The 19,728-nt window shown below is 38.1% G+C and overlaps 3 protein-coding genes across 6 annotated transcripts; 2 read left to right on the top strand and 1 right to left on the bottom strand.

Annotated features, from left to right (window-relative positions):
* The first annotated feature begins 1,059 nt into the window (after positions 1-1,059).
* On the top strand, positions 1,060-6,472 carry ufsp2 (ufm1-specific peptidase 2). Its single transcript, XM_032531876.1, has 12 exons — positions 1,060-1,205; positions 1,409-1,499; positions 2,531-2,714; positions 2,823-2,889; positions 3,763-3,917; positions 4,058-4,250; positions 4,529-4,675; positions 4,788-4,952; positions 5,058-5,182; positions 5,277-5,353; positions 5,764-5,888; positions 5,984-6,472. The coding sequence occupies exons 1-12, from the start codon at positions 1,203-1,205 to the stop codon at positions 6,068-6,070; spliced, it is 1,419 nt and encodes a 472-aa protein (XP_032387767.1). The 5' UTR covers positions 1,060-1,202; the 3' UTR covers positions 6,071-6,472.
* A 2,148-nt stretch (positions 6,473-8,620) lies between these two features.
* cfap97 (cilia and flagella associated protein 97) lies at positions 8,621-15,011 on the top strand. 4 transcript variants are annotated; one of them, XR_004334410.1, is made up of 6 exons: positions 8,621-8,876; positions 9,523-10,484; positions 11,345-11,625; positions 13,645-13,807; positions 14,170-14,333; positions 14,673-15,011. XR_004334410.1 is itself a non-coding variant. In XM_032531843.1 (5 exons), the coding sequence occupies exons 2-5, from the start codon at positions 9,548-9,550 to the stop codon at positions 14,816-14,818; spliced, it is 1,527 nt and encodes a 508-aa protein (XP_032387734.1). In that variant the 5' UTR covers positions 8,621-8,876; positions 9,523-9,547; the 3' UTR covers positions 14,819-15,011. The 4 variants fall into 4 exon arrangements, 3 of the variants coding, with proteins under 3 accessions (XP_032387734.1, XP_032387741.1, XP_032387726.1); XM_032531843.1 differs by lacking the exon at positions 14,170-14,333 and having other exon boundaries at positions 13,645-13,803; positions 14,669-15,011; XM_032531850.1 differs by lacking the exon at positions 14,170-14,333 and having other exon boundaries at positions 14,676-15,011.
* Positions 15,012-15,938: 927 nt separating this feature from the next.
* On the bottom strand, positions 15,939-18,144 carry slc25a4 (solute carrier family 25 member 4). The gene is made up of 4 exons (XM_032532483.1): positions 17,935-18,144; positions 16,803-17,289; positions 16,580-16,720; positions 15,939-16,473 (listed from the first exon to the last, which is right to left on the bottom strand). Exons 1-4 carry the CDS (start codon positions 18,043-18,045, stop codon positions 16,316-16,318), a joined length of 897 nt encoding a protein of 298 aa, XP_032388374.1. The 5' UTR covers positions 18,046-18,144; the 3' UTR covers positions 15,939-16,315.
* Positions 18,145-19,728: the final 1,584 nt, after the last annotated feature.

Raw genomic sequence — 19,728 nt, 5'->3', positions numbered from 1 at the left:
TGTTGAGGCATGTTTCGAGTGTTGCATAAGACTTTTGACATGGGCACTGATGCTGATATAATTAGATATAATATGCCTCAATCTTAGCAAAGCCAAACCAACATTAGATACACACTTAATACTGTACACTGCACTCATTAGCAGTGAGCACTGAGCAGTATAATTGACTGGAAAACGTTTGAAGCTATAGCGACTATGTTTGTGGACTGGCAGTTTGAAACAAAAAAAAAAAAAAAAATCACTACACATCCAGTTTGATTTGGCATACCCCACCACATTGGATTAAGACAACAAATCACATCACACATACTGTTTTTACTTGTGTTTTATCTGTTTAACTGATTTTGTGTAAAGCACTTTGAATTGCCCTGTTGCTGAAATGTGCTATACAAATAAAGCTGCCTTGCCTTTCCTTGCCTTGAAGATGAACCATTACATGTTTAAACATTATTCTTAATTTAATAAAGCTGAAAACTACAATAGGACACGTAAGTTGCAAACGCACAGAATGGGAAAAAAACAATGTAACTCTACAAAGAAGGGTGTGTTGGAAACATGTACTCAAGTTATGTACTCAAGTACAATTCTGAGTTAAAAATTGTACTTTTTACTCAACTTTTATTAGGTACCTGTAGTTACAAGTTTTTAGAAATGAAGATTTAAAAAAACCCACTAATGAGCATATGAAATTCAATGCATTGTTATACAGGAAATTAACTCACCCACCAGTATAAAAAGAAATACAGCTAGCTCTACTTCAGCCAGCTACAACATTAAAATGCATCTTAGATGTTACTGCACTAATAATAATAATATGAATAATAATAATAGTATAAAATATGATTATGTAACAATGACAGAACCCATTCTGACTTCACAGTAAGTACGTTTATACATGTCCTTGATAATACAGATGTACTTTTACAAAGTAAGTTTGAAAATGAATGGGTTTTTCTTGAAACAGAGATTTTTTGTTTCCCCTCCATGTTCTTCAGCAAACGTTTCCAATTACGAATTATCCTGAATGCAACGTAAGTGGGCGGGGTCAGTGTGGTCCAATAGAATGCAGCAGCGAGAGACACGTTGAAGAATACTTCCTACAACAGACATGTCAGCCTTCAGCGCGTAGAGAACGTTCTCTTAATACATTCATGGTAGAGAATAGCGGCTAGCTAAGTTATTTAGCATTACTCGAATCCACGATGGTAAGTGTACTGATAAATTAGCTAAACGAAACCTTTATGCCTCTTTCTGTTCAGCATATTTTACAAGATTACCGACAGCGGAGCTGTTCAATGGCAGTCAATTTAAGACCACAAGGGGGTCTTATTGATACGTTAGGGTTATAAACTCTGTCATCTGGTTCTCTCTCAGGTTACCTAACGTTACTTCTCTTGTGTTCTCTCAGGTTGTTACAGTCTCACAGTCCTTCGACACAGGGACCATCCTTCGTGTCAGAGGGCCACTGGAGTTCAAATGTCAGCTGGACCGCACAGATGGTAGCGTTAATTTCTTGGACATGTTTACTACAATATATTTGAACGTAGTGGTTCCCAAAGTAACATACCATACTGTTTAATCGTGCTAGCATGGTTGCAGTGGCTATTTTGATCACAGGGTTCACTTTCCTTGCTGATGTGTCCTTCCCGGTTGCTGTATCATTGTCTCCAAGCCTTACCAACTTAGCTATGTAACTTTTATAACAATACTCCTAGGACCATCACCAGGATTTTAGAAGTACTGAGGTCAAGAGTCCCACATCCCTCAGTGTAAACACACCTACCCTAAACTATTTCTTTTTAGAAGCCACTAATAAATGTTTGTGCAATTTTAATTTCCCACACTTTCTAAATTAATTTAACTTCTTTATTATTATTATTATTATTATAATAAAGGACTTTTGTGTTCCCAATTGTAGCATCGGCACTGCTTCCTGGTGGTTTTAATGTCAAAATAAATCTTTGGGAAAAGCAGTTTTAGCTGCTCTACTTGCAGCCACATGCAGAGCAGGGCAACTGACCCATACCATCATATTAATTTCAAGGTAGAACTCACTGTCATTTTCTACATTTACAGTACTCCTTTAGTGCTGTACACATTAGAAAAACAAACTGGTAGAGAAGACAATTAAACAAAACCAAAGTAAACTGCTGATGCCTGTTCGATAAAGACTAATAAACATTAATAAAGTGCAGTGTCACACAAAAGGATGTGCATTGGTTACATTAATTAATTTGATTCATGTATTAAATACATATTTCAGTAAGAGTAGTACAATACCAGCAGGCAAAAATATACGAATGAATGAATAAATATTTTATTTTGGTTTAGCCTGCTCTACATTATAATGAACAAAGCATGACAATTTGTGTGAGTATGCATATGACAAAATATTATTATACACATTTACACTTATCCATCTCACACAATCTAATAAACAACCCAAAAAGAAATAGGCTGAAGCCCGAGGCTTATCCTATACTTTATTAGTAATGGACTAATATTGTCTGTCTGTCTGTATGTCTTTCAGCACTGCTAATGCACAAATGCATCTCAACAACCTTTGAGATGCTTCACTCCCAGGTGAAATCTGAATCCTGTGTTCTAACAATCTGTGACAGTCCTGTTATTATTTGGCCGAATAGAGGTGTTTATGCAACACCTGAAGAAATATCTCCAAATATGCTGTGTGAAGATATACATCAATGGATACAGTAAGTTCAGTGTAATGTATTTTTGTCATATGGAATCCTCAGCTTTTTGTTAATTTTGTTTTGCTTTAAAACCAAATGAATTCTAATTTAGGTTTTTATGTATTTCAGGATAGATGAACAAGAGAGTGCTGGCAAGAGATCTGCAAAAAAGAAAAGCAAAAAAAGTTCAGCAGTGGTATGTTTATGGAGATGGTTGGAAGTTGTGATTTTTGTCTGTATTAACTGTACTAAGAGGGAAAGCTGTGAAATGCGGAAAAACACTTTGTTCTCCTCCATTTGAACCACTAGATATAACCTAATTAGGGTTACAACGATTACTGTCATTATCAATCAATCTTCATATTATTTTTATTAACTGGCTTGGTTTGTAAAACATCTGAAAAAAGGGTAAAAAAACGCCCTTTACAGTTTTGCAGAACAAAAGGTGACACCTTCACCTGTGTTGTTTTGTCATAACAGACTAAAATACATTCAGTTTGGTTTGTAAAATTGCTAAAACATAGCAGAGGATAGTTTTCTGTAAGAGAGAGGGAGCCACTGTGCGTAACTCAGTGTTTAGTGGTAGTAACACTGACACATATTCTTTGTAAATTAATTTTCTATGGACAGGGAAAGCAGCATTTTTGTGAAGTACAATCAGGGAAGCATGATTAGTATTCAGTGTCTGTCTAATGTTGTTTATTTTAGCAAACACTGCAGATTAATTGTTTAAGTCTATACAATTTTCAAAAGAATGCCTGTTACAGTTTCTCCAAGTTCAAGACAATCTCATATTTAGTTTGTCCAACAGGCCAAAACTCAAAGATATTTAGTCTACTATCACAAAAGTCTTAAGAAAAACAGCAAGTGCACTCATATTTGAGAAGCTATAACCAGGGAATTATTAACATTTTTGATTAAAAAAAAAATGACAAAAGCAATTAATTGATAATGAAAATTGTTGTATATCGTAGTCAATAGCTTAATCTCTAAACCTAAGGATATTCACTTATGCCTTATAATCTTTATGGTGTCTGTGCTTAAATGTAATTTCACTGATGTCATTCAGAGTGTCATTAACCTTCGCCTGATGATGGAGGCAACAAAGACAGGCCCTCTTTCAGCGCCGATCCTCAGCAAAACGGTCCAGAAATCCCATTTCCTGTCTGCAACTCTTCCCATCGACTGTGTCGTCCATACCACCTGCAATGACACAATCAAAGAGTATGTCTTACCTTAAAAACATTTGATGTGATATCACTGACCTAAATGTTTAAATAATACTGCATCAGTGTCGGTAAACTTGAACTCACCACCAGCCACTACCATGAATAGTTCTGCTCGCTGTGCTTCTGGTGTTGCAGTGCCTTTGAGCGTCTGTTGGAGGCGCTAACTCATCAGCTGTGTCAGATGGAAAAAGTCATCCTGCAACACATGAAGGGGACCACACTGCTGGTGCCTAAGCCGTTCCACTTCCTCCTTCCAGAGCCAAAAGGACTAGTGACCGTGGTTTACCCAGAAGGGGTGCCTGACAGCCAACTAGAGACCCAACGTAAGGTAAGAGCCTCAGATCCAGACCCAGATTCCTTAGAATCCCGAACATAAAGGCACGCACCATGTAGGTCCCCTGATGTTGAAATTGATTGTTATAATTGTACTTGCTTAAACAGCATATCCTACATTTATCGAACAGGCAGTAGATCCCACTGGTTGTACTTGCATGAAACACACTGCCTTAGTTAAAAGCATAGCCTTGTCTTTGCTTAACTCCCTATTTATGTTCCTTTTAACATATTTTTTCCATTGTATTGTACTCAAAAACTCTTTCTAAGTAGGAACTGCATCAACAGTTTGAGCTACCAAATGACTGGCCCTATTTTAGAAGATCCAATGCTTACCACTTTCCCAATGAGCCTTACAAAGATGGTTACCTCAGAAACCCTCATCTGGTCCTCACACATCCATCCCTGGACAACGGAAAGGTGCGGCAAATCACCAAATAAAAGTCTGTCACACTCTCTCTCATCTTTTGAAGATGGATGCAGAGACCTAACCTAAGATTTATCTTCCCTTATGTGTGTATCTTTTTTCAAGGTGTACTCGGTCCAGGGGATCTACAGTTATCGCCACTACATGCAGAACCATATGGATGACAATGGCTGGGGCTGTGCTTATCGCTCCCTCCAGACCATCTGCTCCTGGTTCCTGCAGCAAGGCTACGTAGAGCGGGCCGTGCCAACTCACAAGGAGATCCAACAGGTACAGTAGCAGTCCTATGAATCACATACTAAATATAAACATAAACTATCACAATACAATATAAATGTTCAAGTGACTGCTTTTAATGGGCGCTCACCTTCCCAGGCTTTAGTGGATGTCGGGGACAAACAGGCATCCTTTGTTGGATCACGCCAGTGGATCGGATCCATTGAGGTTCAGGCTGTTCTAAACCACCTGCTTGGGGTCACTTCCAAGATCATGTTTGTGAGGTGTGTAATGGCACGCCTTTGCAACTTGTGTAATGATGTGCTGCATGGACAAATTATTTGGATTCATCTACTGATAATTGTTTGTACTAATTAGTCAAGGTTCTGACTTGGCATCCAAAGGCAGAGAACTGGCCAACCACTTCCTTACTGAAGGGACTCCCATCATGATTGGTAAGCTGGAAGTCTTAACTGTTCCTAGACAAGCATTTGGGCCTTTTAATTAAACTTAAACAGGTTACACAAACTTTAAAACCATAACACATGGTTCCCACGGGTCCTTGGAATGCTTGAAAATTTGTGTATTTGGGGGGGCGGGATTAAGGCCTTGAAAGGTTTTGAAAATAGGCATATATCAGAGATGAATCATTAAAAGTGCTTGGATTTATATATTTTGTGTGTATATATAGAAATATAGAAATTGAAGTTTGATATTTTTTTTAACCTAACGTTAGTACATAGGCTACATTTTGCTGTCTGCACGTATGTCTAACCAGGGTAGCAAATCTTAATTCCCCATCACAAACAGCCTTGGTAATATATGGTCAAGGTATCTTTTCATGTTAGTTTTTCCTGTGTTGCAGGAGGGGGAGTTTTAGCTCACACTATTCTAGGTGTGGCATGGAGTGAGACCACCGGGCAGATCCGCTATCTCATTCTAGATCCACATTACACAGGAGCAGAGGACTTACAAGTTATCACAGACAAGGTAACAGCCACTTCACTGGCTGCATGTCTTTCTCTAAATTTCCCTTTTCACATACTGTGCAGTGTTGAATATGGTATGTGTGTTATCATTCCCAGGGCTGGTGTGGCTGGAAAGGACCAGATTTTTGGGATCAAACTGCGTATTATAATCTGTGTATGCCTCAGAGGCCAAAGGTCATCTAAGCTCTCCCAGCCTTTGGATGGACATCATCTGAGATTGGTAAAGCAGCCGCAAAACTTTGGAGTGACACTATGATCTTTGTTTATGCGTCCAGCGTTACTTATTTCTGTAATGATGTTAAATTCTTGTAATTAACGTTTTTTGGTCAAGTCCTACATAATTAGTTTTAGCAACAAAGGCACAACTAGAGATTAATGTAGTTTGGTATGGAGAAGAGAAATTGTTTGTATCATGTACTGAATTTTTTCATTATTTAATAAGGCAGAGGCTCGTGAAAAATGCATATTAAACAGGCTCATTTCATTCAAAAATACAGTTCATCAAGAGTTTTATCATTGCTTTATGTTACCGGTAGACAAATTGCTGATTGTACAAATAATTAAACTACAGTATATTTTGTCCTACATTTTTTTTTTGTTCCTTATTCAAATCTTTTTAAGTTACGGACAAGAGAACTGATTTGCTGATGAACAGCTAATCTTTTATAAATATAAATATACTATAAATACATTAATCGTTTTGGTAATTTTCTAAGCAAGAAAATGACAAATATTCTGAGATTTGTTACTTTTTATATTGCAAATTATAATTGGCCTTTTTCACAATGTAATGAAATTTTCTAGACAATAAAATAAAAGTTAGTTGCATCCCTATTACAGACCACCAAAAACACAAGCCCCAAACATCCATTGGACTCCTATTGAAGAAACATTGTTTTGTATTCATTTGTTAACAGAAATATATACTCAGTCTATATATATATATATATATATATATATATATATATATATATATATTATAATAATAATGATAAAAATCCGCCTGCCTCTATGGGAATATAACATAGGGGTATGTATACGTATGCCCCCTCTATTTTAAGGAAGAACATTTATTTACAATACATTATTCATTCACAAAGAAAATTGCTGTCCTTAAAGTTCGGATTTTACTTAATTTTTTAATTAAGGCATTAAGATAAATTTCCAAAATATTATTTTTTTTATTCCTCTTTTTAGTCAACTTAAGCATGGGCATGTAAACTAATGAGCACCACTGTGTATATATATGCATGCTAGTAAATGAATACAGTGAAACTGAACTTGTCCTCAAAAGCTGCTTTTCTCTTCTCACCAGTACGCATAAATGTTGAGTTTTCTTAAACGTTTTTAGAGCTATGACCGGACGGTTTATTTTGCAGAAACTTTTTGATGTCCTTTCTTCTCCATGGGTGTATTGTGTTAGTTTTGGACAACCACAGAAATAACCCCCATCCAATCCCCATCTCTACCCATCCTGCATACGCATGTAAATTCTCTGACAGTGACCAGACACAGGTTTATACGATAGAATCACCCAAGTCCTATTGTCCTAGGACATTGGCATTTCATTGGTGTTTGTCATTTCTAGGTCTAACAATGATGTTAAGAGAAAACCCGTGACAAATTCTAATGTCAGGGGACGCGCATTCACATAATCCCCTTTCTTGTTAATGGGTATGCACTAGGGGGAGCAGTTACTTTGGCACAAAATATCCCCAAAGAAAACTAAATAATCTCTTGTCTTTTCCTCTACCGGTTCTGATTCTTGATATGTTTTAGTAGTTTAAACCTTTAGCTAAATAAAGGGCAAATCACTGCATTATTATTAAGCTGCTCAAGAAAGAAAAAAAAATTGAAATTTGCTTACAACACAAAGAGACAAAGACAATGTAATCGGAATCAGGTTTATCACCATGTAGGTTTTCACATACAAGGAATTTGTTTTGGTGCATAACAATAAACACAGTAAGAGGAATAAAAAGCTAAATTATTGCACAAGTCAGTAAACTTTAATATAGAATAGGACATTACAGAAATGAAACAATACTATACAATAACTAATAGTACAAAACATCTGTTTCAAAATAAAAGAGCAAATTTGAATTTCGTCTTGGATGTTGACACACAACACTACTGCTCTGTGTCACGCCCCAATGTGAGTCGAGTGCCGATGTAAGTCGCGCATGCTCAGATTTAAACGGTTTACGACATAACTGTCATACTGAAATTTGTAAAATCCATGAAATAATAAACTTTTCTCATTACAAACAATAACAGAAGATGGGAATCATTTCAAAAACGTTTTAGCTATCTATGATTGTTTGAATGTTAACGTTAGCTCAAAATGCCATTCAAGTGACAGCCTTGTGTTTTATAGCTTGTAGATTGTTATTGATCCCAAATATACATATTAGGAATAAAATATTTGAATATATAGCTTACAGGATGGGAATACAAAAATGTGCAACTGCTTAAATAGTATGCTAACGTTTTAGCTATCTATGATAGATTGATTGCTAACGTTAGCTCAAGCTGTCAATTGAACGCCATTCAATTGACAGCTTTTGTTGTGCTTGATTGCCAACTTGCGGCCAGCAGTGAACGAAGTCCATTGTTACTGTTTTGACATTACAGAAGTCTCTCGTTAGCATCTTGTATGCTACTTGTCGCAAAGTCACGCATGCGCAACTCACAACTTCACTTGTCGCAAAATGACGCATACGCGACTCAAATCTGCACTCAGTTTACATTGGGGAGTGGTAACCGGTAACACTCTGCACCAGAGCTGCCGTTGCCAGGAAGTGACGGTGCCTAGTTACTAGCCTCCATGTCACGCTGATAACAGCCAGCTGTAGCCAGCTAAAGAACATTTTGTTTATATTGCAACTTTGCGTTTCAGTTACTCGTCTTCTCAACGGAACACATTCTCGCTAAAGAAGTAAATGCATCTGTAACGTGAAGCATTGTTTATTGGGCGACCCTTCAAAAGGTAAGATATCGTTGTCATACAGTTAAACTTAGCTAACGTTAAACGTACAGTGTAACATAGTTGATGGACATAGTTAGCTAGCATACTTTAGCTAGCTAGCTAGCTAGATAACGTTATCAAGTGTGTGTTCAAAGTTTAAAGGATGCCTTAACTTCATGGTGGGTAAAAGGTTTGAAAGTACCGTTACAAATCTATTGCTAAATTTGATTAAGCCAACGTTACAGACACTGCTAGCTACATCTAGACATGTGTTCTTTGTTTTGTTATTAATTGTTTCTAATTGTCAATGTATTAGCAAAATCTTGAAACCTGCTTGAGATGTGTATTCCACCACAGATACATTTCCATATTGCATAAGTGCAGCTCAACAAGTCTTACGGATACCACACAGCAGTAATGTCACAAAAATGAATGCCGACTTGATTTTCTCTCTGGATGTGTTACACAACTTAAGCAAGTTTCAAGAGTATGCTCATGAATTTTCATGTTTATGGAACTGAATTAAACCCAATGGTTGCAGTGGAGTAGTAGAAAGAAAGGCAGTCTATTAAACAAAATAGCACGACATGGTATAAACATGAAAAACCACTGCACTGTTCTTTAACTTTTAAATAATCTTACATATTAATCTTCCACTGTCTTACAGGTCCAATGTGCTAAGGAAGACAGCCATGTTTAGCCCCGGGGAGCTAGAAGGTGAAGTGGATCATTCGTTTTTCGATAGCGACTGTGATGATAGCAGCAGAGATGGAGTGGATCAGCTGGAGAAAAGTTTGAAGGCTGAAAAGGAGAGTCCACCAACACACGAGGGGCTTCATGCAAAACAGACTGAAAATACAAAAAGTGGCTGGTCCCTGAGAACTGATGGAACAAAAAGAAACCTGAAGCCAGTAAGCAACAGAGCAGAAAGGAAGGAGAACAGCTGTCAATCAAAGAAAGAAGAGAAGAGCAGGCCATCCGCTGTATCCTCTGTTGCCTGTACATCAGACAAAGCCCTCAGTAATAGCAGTGATAGTGAGGAGGACTCTAATTTGCACTCTAAAAGACTCAATGGAACGTTTATGGCTTTGTTGGCTGAAGCCAGAGAGGTAGCTAATAAGGATATGTACAGCCAGAGTCCAAATGAGTCTGAAGAAGAAGCATTGCCATCTAAACTCTCAGGCTTGAAAGGAAGAAATAAACGATCTCCCAAAAAACTGATAAGAAATCGGGGAACCCGAAGTCCATCCCCCACGTCAACCGAGAGCAGCGTAGACATAGACTCAGAAAGCTCCTTCAGCAGTAGCAATGGGAGAAGCTGTTTAGAATCCCCCACCTTTCCCAGGCCCAACAAACCTTCTGTATCCCCTGGAGGGAGAGGGACTCGAGTGGGCTCAGCAGGATCTCAGGATGTGACTATTGGCCATACAGAGGAGTCAGAAGACACAGTGACAGATGTAAGCCCCCTCTCATCTCCTGACTTCAGCCCTCTACAGTCGTTGGACCTGAACCACACAGAGGCCGAAGAGGGAAGCCTTAAAGAGCAGCAGCAGCACCAGGAGAGTGTGCCCTCCAGTGGCCTTAAGGACATACATCAAGATGTAGACTCAGACCAGGATGTACATGAGTGTGAGTAAACTTGTGCCTTTCTTGTCTGTCAGTTATGTTTGCTATGTTCTTTGCTTAATATCAATAGTTGTTTGGCTTGTGAACCCTTAAAATTAGCAAAAATACCTGTGACGCACCTCATCACAAGTAAGGGCCCAGTGTGGACATTTGAGCAGTTCACAGAGATAGTGAACATTCATTCTCATATTGTTTTGATTTAGAGGAGTTTAAAAGACTGAAGAGGTATGTATTACATTACAAGAAGAAAATGTATATTCTAAAGGAAAGTCAGACATTCTGACCCTTAGATGGGGAACCAGTGATCTCACCTGTAAAACTGCTGGTTCAGATTTGAGTGTGGTAAGGTTTTATGTTATTATGAAGTGTCTTGTTCAAGTGTCCTGTCCACAGGGACTTAGAAGACACCACAAATACATTTGCAGTGGTGAAACATTTGTCAGCCAGGAACATAACTTCTTACATATGACGTAATATAACATTGCAACAAAGAACTTTGTCCTCTGTGCCAAGTCATCAAATAAAAAAATAAAAAAGGTCCCCTTTCTAAAACACAACTCAAGGTTGTTGTTTTTTTTATAATCATCCCTCCAGAAGAACTTATAACAAATGACGGACATTTAACAGAAGAAAGTAGCCCTTAAAACATAATATAATCAGCAAAAAAAAAATGTCGTGGACCTCATCTTCAATCTCACCTAAATAACAACAACGCGTAACAAACTGTTTTTTCTCTTCATGCATTAAACCTACCTGTATCTATTGCTAATGGTAATCTACCTGATTTTTAGTTTGCCTCTAAGACTCTAAACTGTAGTTCCTAAATATGTTCGTAATTTAGGTTTGTCCTTTTCCCAAACCAGGCTCGCTCATTTCAGAGAGTCAGCTTGGAGGTAAACTGGTCTTCCACTGTCCTGGAGGGAGAAACCGGAAGAACTACTCGTTCACCAATGCTGAGGTCCGACGCATTGACCGTGAGAACCAGCGACTTCTTCGGGAGCTTTCGCGCCATTCACCAGGTTCAAGACCAGGAAGTACAGCGAGGAAAAAAAACCATGTGGCCAACAAGTTGCCTTTTAGTCGTCTCTCTCACAGCGCCCTCAACAGGCAGCGGGAGCAGCAACGCATCGAGAGGGAGAACCTGGTGAGTTTTGTCTCTTGTGTGGATTGATACTCAAATTAATATAAACACTGACTGGACCCTAAACATTAATATGAATAAGGGTACTCCTGTCACTCTAATTCTTCGGTTTTTCTTTTTTGTTTTCAAGGTCTTCAGTGCCTCTTTTTAAAATAAAGTTGGTTATGACAGAAAGTTTTCTTTATGTCTGTGGTGTTATTGCTGTAATGCACAATCTGCCCCTCCTTCAAAATTACATCACAATTGTTTTTTCTTTGATTCTCAGATTCTCGATGAGTAGCATATAATCTTGGGACATGAAGAAGAATTAGTGAATTAGGGTGAAGCAAAAAGTGTGTTTTGGTGTGTCTGTTATTTCCAAGCAGTGTACCATCTGTCCATGAACTTTCTCACATGGCTTTTAGTCCTGTGTCTTTACATTGACCTATTAACAAAGGCAAATTAATGTTGAAACATATCTGTGATGGTACATTTCCAAAACTCTAAAATTAAACAAACAACTAAAGTAATTAATTTGAGCATCAGGTAGTGATATTGGTGATATTGGTGCTGCTGGGTCTCTAGAAGGTCTAGAAAGTCTCTAGAATCACTTATTTTAATAGATATTTGCCTCCTGACGTTTAAATTTATTTAAGGATACTAGTTATTTGGGTTAAGTCAGTGTCAGACTAATGCCACCCCTAAAAGCAGACACAGATGGACTTCAGCAGATGGCAGCATTTGACACGAGCAGTGCCACGGAGTGACATTATATGACATTTCTGCCTTTGCAGCTTTGGCCTCTCACCCCATACATCACTTCTACATGACGACTTTGTAATAGAAGCAAACAAAAAGCAGTGTTTAAAAAAAAAAAAAAAAAAAAAAAAAGCCAAGTGTTATTGTCTCCTTGACTAATGAAAACTTGCATTTTCTTCACCGATATTGTCACACGTTTGTCATTATTGCTGATTAGAGATCTTACATGAATGCTATTTGATGTTTTTATCAAAGATATGTTCCAGTCATTTTCAGGACAGACTGTTCTCTGTCTTGTGTCCATCTCTCTTGCTGTAATTAGTGCTTCATGCCTTCTCTATTCTTAGAGTCAAGTAATTGAATCTGCCGTGTGCAGAGTGTTTCCACCCCACACAGCACACATGTAAGACACCCCGTTTGCCCTGCCTAAGTAAAACTACTTCTATGTATTTCAAGATTGGCCACAATATATCTTAATTTTCTATCAAAGAAGTGATATAAATACAGAGGGCTACATTTAGTTTGAAGATATTTGAAATTATTCATAAATTAGCAATGCAGTAGGTGAGCAGTCTGAATGCATTTAGAAGCCTTCAGTGCCTTTATGACCTCCGGTGGACTTTAACTTTAGAAAAACAGTCTCTTGACTGTTGAGCTTTTTGCTTTATGTAGTTCTTGTACAGTGAGAGATGTTTTCCACAGCATGTATGTGGGACTGTGACTGCATGTATGACATTCAGCCACTTGTTGTATGTCAACAGCCTACACTGTTTTTCCTCGTGCTGTTTGGTTGTGTTTAAGCACCAGATATTTTTCTGTTTTCATAATTTAATTTGGAAATGTTCTTTATTTCTGAGTCAAATATTTGTTTATTTCATGAATGATACACACTTCTTAAATGTCATATGGTAATGTTATATGTTGGTAGCTCAACAAATGCTAGAAAAGCAGTTCATAAAAAAAAAACTCCTGCTGTATTTTTAGTTTTTTATGGCTGAATTCTGGCATAACCAGATGATGACGCTAAGAGCATATACTCATATATATATATATATATATATATATATATATAAAATTCCCCTATATATTTAAGTGATAATTTTCACGAAAAGCATTCAGCTCTGACTTTGTGTATATACAGTATATGCCCACATCTTTCCAAGGTGAACCTGACTGAAATGGAAATTCACATGGCAAACCTGGTTTGCCGTGGAAAAATTAGCATTCACAGTATGTTTTGAATCACTACTTACTAAGTCAGCTATGTCATTGCGTTTCTTTCAGGCTCTCCTGAAAAGGCTGGAGTCTGTCAAGCCTACACCTGGCCTAAAGCGTTCAGAGCAACTGGAAGACTACCAGCGACACATTGGATATGCCGGCGCTCCTTCATACTCTGTCTGTATGTCCACTGCCAGAAAAGAGAGGTCTTCCAGCAAGACTCCCTCAGGTAGGTAACTTGGGTCTAGATCTTCCAGCTTTTGCTGTGTTTAAAATGTGTCATGTATAACTGTATATCAACATGGTGATTAAGTAGCTCATACAACATCATCAGCCAACCAGATAGGAAGACTGTTTAAATATTAAACTATCTCTTCAACCTCCAAGGTATTTAATATATACCAACAAACCACACTATCAGGAGATGTGGCTAATCACTTTGAGATGATCTGACTTGTGAGGTTGCTGCACAAAATGAAAGCAGCTCTGCTGCCATCCCTGTGTTTTGATCCCACAAGAGCAGTGTGACTCCAGCAGAAATGTGTGTAGTTATTTTGTAGCAGCCTGATCACTTGTAATGATTTAATCAAGGTAAACAATGAGAACCAGCAGGTGGCACTTCGCTGCTCTTCTCAAATTGAAGGCTGCAGATTTACCACACATGTCTGAGCGGCTGCCATCAGATGGTTGCAGAAATTAAATTAACAGAAGAAGACTTTTATACAGTAAAAAGCAGCTGGGGATGACCGATGCTGGTAAGAATCACCCATTAATTTATACATAATAAATTATGCATTTTCTGATGATCTTCTTGTCACAGTCAACATTTTTTAGTTTGTTTAAATAAATGTACTGGTTGAAGAGTTTGTAATAATGTTTGTAATTATATTTTTTTCAAATTGTGCAAACTTAATTTCTTGTCGTGTTTAAGGTCAAACTTTAATATTTTGCCAACAGTGGAACCAGTTGCTAATAAACGTGTGTGTGCGCATGTAAGATTCTTAATAGTAATTCCAAAGGTGCATTCGGTTTCTGATTTTAATACGAAACAGTAAATCTGAAATCAGAAAATATCTCTCTGTTGTTCTCATCAGCAGGTCCCAGGACGGACAGTTCTGCCCACCACAGCTCCAGAGCAGTTTCCACTACCACTGACTCCGGGAAAACACCCATACCCAGGTCAAAAAAAACTCAGTGCAGCTCAACCAGCCTGGTGCTGAGAACTATGCCAGATATCTAATATACAAAGAAGCACATCGCTGGTTACATTTAGTGATACTGTATCTGTTGGTATCCATTTATCACAAAAGGTTATGTTGCAAAGAATCTTGCAAAGAATCTTTTTTTTCACAGGCATGGGTTCACCATACCTTTTAGTTCACTTAATCAACTATTCAGTGATTTGTGTTGTGCTGCTTATCAATTATAAAGAAGGACTTTTTTTTATATTGTTTTGATGCTCAAATATAGCAAATGGTACTAGGAGCTCAGAGCTATAGTAATGCATTTGAGTAGTTATGGGTTTTGAGTACTGCAGTAACTCTTTACGACGGTTAGCTAGCTATATTTTTGTAAGAAACAAACAATTCATTATTTCAGTGAGTGACGTTTCCATTATATGTGCAATGTTTTTTGTTTGCCCCCTTTTCGCATATTTGTACAATTGATGCACTAGATAATTATGTTTTTAAACAATAAAAAATATATATTTGAAATATGAGTTGGGTGTTTTATTTATTCTGTTGCTTATAAGGTAAAGCTGCTGGTTCCAGCAGTTTGCTTTTTTACAACTTTAAAGAGTATAATGGTGGAAAGATTTTTTTTTTTTAATAATCTCTTCTAAAACATACTTGTACCAATTGAGCACATGCCATAACCGGTACAAACAATAGCTTTTTGGTTAGGGGAGTGGTTGGACATGAAACTACTCAATATATTTCTGTGGAACTTGAATATTTTACACATTATTAGAGGTTCTTTACAAAACCCAAAAGTGCTGTGGTACAAACCTCTCAGATACTTTATGGTTGATATCTTATGCTAGATATTGGTTGTCAACAGTGCAGGTGACCTTTGCCGAGTGAAAATCAGGGTACAGTTACTGGATGTTTTCCATATAAACATTGTGGATATTTTGACAGAATCCTAATTACTGAATTTGTTACTGCAATGTGTTCTTAAATTTTTTTTACTAAAGACATTTGACATGTCACAGTAAGAAAAGCAGGTGTGAATAATACATTTTTGTCTTACAATGAGTCAAAAGGTTTGCTATAAAAAAAACAAGAAACAGGCCTATTTAAATGCAGATGAAATGTTGCCACTACAACAGAACATGCATAAAAGTAATGAACTATGACATTAATAAATCTTTATTCTTAATAAATGATGTGTGAAGTGGGTTACATGGGTCAGAGTGGTCACAACGTAACAACACATGGGCCTCAGCAACTGCTTTACAGACTTGACTCTTCATATATGACAGGTAGTGACATCTTTTGCATCATCACATCTACACTGAAACACTGGCTTGACTTTGTCCCACTAAAAGACTGTTTGTGCGTTGTAGATGGGATATATACAGATGTATGAGGAGGCATGTTAACCCAGGTCAAGTATACATACCTACCTGCACATGCCCACATTGTAATTCACAACAAGCTGTTATCACTCTATCACAATAATTAAGACATAAACCAAGTGAAGGGTTTCCTTGGGGACTGGGAGATTAAAAAGTTTATGTGTACTTCTTGATCTCGTCGTACAGCACCAACACAAAGGCACCACCCATGCCTCTGATCACGTTGGACCAGGCACCCTTAAAGAAGGCTTTTGCTCCCTCATCCTTAAGGATCTTCTTCCAGCAGTCGATTGTGCCCGTGTACATGATGTCAGCTGTGGAAATGGAGACATGAATAGTGACGCACAATGCCCATAGTTTCATGCGTAAAATGCAAATCCATCAGTAGGACATTATTCCTCAAGCATGAGTGACACTCACCTCCTTTGCGTCCAGACTGCATCATCATACGACGTCTGACGGTGTCGAAGGGGTATGAGACAATACCAGCTGCAGCGGTGACAGTCTGGGCGATCATCCAGGTGATGACGATGTGAGTGTTCTTGGGATCTGGCAGCATACCTGTACGAGGGAGGAGTCAATGAAAAACTAAATTCACAAACAGTAAAAACATGATAAAATCAGGTCGACCAGATGTGCGCACCTTTAGCTGTGTCGAAGCAACCGAAGTAGGCCGCTCTGTAGATGATAATTCCCTGCACTGACACGTTGAATCCGAGGTAAAGACCCCTGAGGCCATCGGTTTTGAAGATCTTGGTGAGGCAGTTTCCAAGACCGGTGAACTCTCTCTCAGCTGCGCCTTTGCCGATGTCGGCAGCGAGTCTTGTTCTAGCGAAGTCCAAAGGGTAGACGAAGCAGAGCGAAGTCGCACCAGCGGCACCGCCAGATGCGAGATTACCAGCGAAGTAACGCCAGAATTGTGTTTTTTGGTCAACACCGCCAAGGAAGATCTTCTTGTACTTGTCTTTAAAGGCGAAGTTGAGGGCTTGGGTGGGGAAATAACGGATCACGTTGGCCAGGTTGCCTCTCCAGAAGGAAATAAAGCCCTGCTCCTTTGGGATCCTTACCACACAGTCCATAATTCCCTTGTACTGCATCTCTGCAGTGATCTGTTTGCTGGCATGCTGGACCTACATGAAGATAATAAAAACATTATAAAGACACATATTAACTACCTTAAATGTGAATAATTATCTTTGAAAAAATTGTGTAAAGGAACGTTGGCATGCTTCATGTTCTATTAACTAAAAAAAAAAAAAAAACGTCTTGGCTTTACTTAATAGTCCGCCAGGCATTACGTTGTGTAGTTGTAGGCCTACCAGTGCACACATGCACACTCTTGTCACTTGAGAATCCGATGTGTATTAAATTACATAGTTCAAGTTAAATTTAGCAATTCAATTTCACTAAATATCAGTGCGAACATCTGTCATTTTGTGGTAATAATACACTTAACAAACGTACCAATTGATCACAACCTACTATTATGTCCATTTTATTGACACACATTAGGAGGCCTCGTCACCATCGCCATCAGCAACATTACAAAGTGCAGTGCGTAAAACCATCCCCACATTGACGCAGGACCTCTCACGTGCCCCCTTGACATTACGCACCAGACCATAGCACATTTAGACTTTTTGTTCTCAAAAACCCATTTTAGATTTACATTTTAGCGTTTGGTTTATCAGTAACCCAACATTTACGCACACTTTACGCACACAAGAATAACCATGAAGCCATGCGTTGGGCAACATTTTGTTCAATTAGTTTACCTGCAGCAACAACTTGACTCTCTCAATGGGAGCGACAGCTGTTTTAGAGATGGCAGCGGCAACGCCACCGGCCAAAAAGTCCTTCAGGAAACTAACCACCGCGTCTGACATGGTTGGATCTTTCTTGTGGAGATATGAGACCCCTGACTTTTCCAAACGTCTACAAGGTCCTCCAGGAAACCCAACGCCCCTCGAAGTGGACGAGGCACCCCCGATTTGTCCTTATATACCGGCGCCGTATATCGCGAGAATTTTGAGTGATGGATTTGCGTTTTGGCAAACAGATGAACGAGGCTGAATACATATCCGAGTTTGAAGTTCAAGACGTGCGCCATGTTCCTGAAATCAAGATAGGCCAAGCCGGGGACGTTTAAAGGACACAATATGTGTAATTTCATTATGATTAAAACATATGTTTATTTTTAATCTAACCTAATCCTAATCAGAGTAAAGTATATTACCTTCATCCCTGCTGGCCCAGGCTTCTCATCCATAATCCAGACATACACTTATGGGTCAAATGAGTTTCCAGAAGCCTTTAAATGAAGAAAGGAGTTCTATGTAGTGTATCCTAAATGGGACCAACTGAACATTGTCATTCTGTCATTCTACAGTGTATAGACTATTTTAAAGATGATACAGCATTGGTGTAAATGACCCTGACAAATACAGATACTTACGAACTGGGATTTCCTTTATCTCATTATTTTAACATATAAACATGCTTTAGGCCGCTAAAGACAATTCCCAAATTGAAACCCACATTTCATTAGACCAAGGGGATGTCACTTCAGGTTGACAGGTTGAATACAACCTGCTTATTCTGGGTCAGAGGTCAGATGAATGGCATACTAAAAGGAAAATAAGGAAATTAATCATTCCGTTAAATCACCACCCACAACTTTCTCTAATTCTATTTGATTTAAGTCTGTTCTTTTCCACTCGGCCTACTGACAGTTTTGCTGCACATTCATTTTTGGCACCTGTTGAAAACTTGCGTCAAGTCAACTCGAGGAAGGAAGAAAGTAAGAGCGGAAAAGACCGTTTTTCTTTTCAAAATAAGTTGCCAACATAAATTAACAACCTGGTTTCAGTCAATTGTGTTGCGTAAAATCGTTCCGGAAATGTAATTCTACTGACTTGACAAGTGGGACATATAACTGTCTCGTGGACATAAGCAATATGATCCAAAAACGAAGCCAAGTTGTCTGAATATACGTTAGACATTTAGCGGTGTGGTTTGATTCCAAGGCTACTCCATTCATGTAATAACTAAACGTGGGCAATGGCGTTCAATTTGCTATGAAATATATACAATGTTGCAAATTTCCTTGTGGCGAGAAGCGCAGTAACGATTTTACAATAACACACATTTAAAAAATGTATTCTTTGTTTATTTAATAAAGTCTTTTCAAACTAAACTCGTCTCAAAATGTTTTTTGTTATAGCAGTGTCAAATGTATGATGAAAAGTATGAAACCCAAGAATATCTCGTATAGCGAAATAAATTAAGATTCAAATGCAATACATTAGAACAGTTTTTGAGGTTTCAACCTTTTTTCTTCTCAGGACTGTAACTGCCCCCCATGGCCACTTGGTGGCGCTACTTGCCTGTAGTCATGCACGGGCAAACTCACAGTTTCAAGATCCAACTAATAACACCACTGATAAAAACCTAATTATAATTATACAATTCTTATAAATATCACTTAAAAATATCACATTGAGACTACTACAATTACAATTTTTCTCACCATATGTTCTTGTATAGTTTTTTCTCTTTTTTTAAATTAT

Source organism: Etheostoma spectabile, chromosome 2 (genome assembly GCF_008692095.1).
Source record: "Etheostoma spectabile isolate EspeVRDwgs_2016 chromosome 2, UIUC_Espe_1.0, whole genome shotgun sequence".
Classification (NCBI taxonomy): Eukaryota; Metazoa; Chordata; class Actinopteri; order Perciformes; family Percidae; genus Etheostoma; species Etheostoma spectabile.
Note: the sequence above shows the minus strand (reverse complement) of the source record. Positions and strands in the feature narration are given on the sequence as shown.

What these genes read in the sequence shown, in the direction of transcription:
- ufsp2 (XM_032531876.1), top strand. An exon ending in AGGGACTCCCATCATGATTG is followed by an intron (nt 5,354 to 5,763) that starts GTAAGCTGGAAG and finishes CCTGTGTTGCAG; the next exon opens with GAGGGGGAGTTTTAGCTCAC. An exon ending in TACAAGTTATCACAGACAAG is followed by an intron (nt 5,889 to 5,983) that starts GTAACAGCCACT and finishes TATCATTCCCAG; the next exon opens with GGCTGGTGTGGCTGGAAAGG.
- slc25a4 (XM_032532483.1), bottom strand. Translation starts at nt 18,045, where the DNA reads ATGTCAGACGCGGTGGTTAGTTTCCTGAAGGACTTTTTGGCCGGTGGC. An exon ending in GAGTCAAGTTGTTGCTGCAG is followed by an intron (nt 17,290 to 17,934) that starts GTAAACTAATTG and finishes ATCTTCATGTAG; the next exon opens with GTCCAGCATGCCAGCAAACA. An exon ending in GCAGTCTGGACGCAAAGGAG is followed by an intron (nt 16,474 to 16,579) that starts GTGAGTGTCACT and finishes CCATTTCCACAG; the next exon opens with CTGACATCATGTACACGGGC.
- cfap97 (XM_032531843.1), top strand. Translation starts at nt 9,548, where the DNA reads ATGTTTAGCCCCGGGGAGCTAGAAGGTGAAGTGGATCATTCGTTTTTC. An exon ending in GCATCGAGAGGGAGAACCTG is followed by an intron (nt 11,626 to 13,644) that starts GTGAGTTTTGTC and finishes CGTTTCTTTCAG; the next exon opens with GCTCTCCTGAAAAGGCTGGA. An exon ending in GGTCTTCCAGCAAGACTCCC is followed by an intron (nt 13,804 to 14,668) that starts TCAGGTAGGTAA and finishes CTGTTGTTCTCA; the next exon opens with TCAGCAGGTCCCAGGACGGA.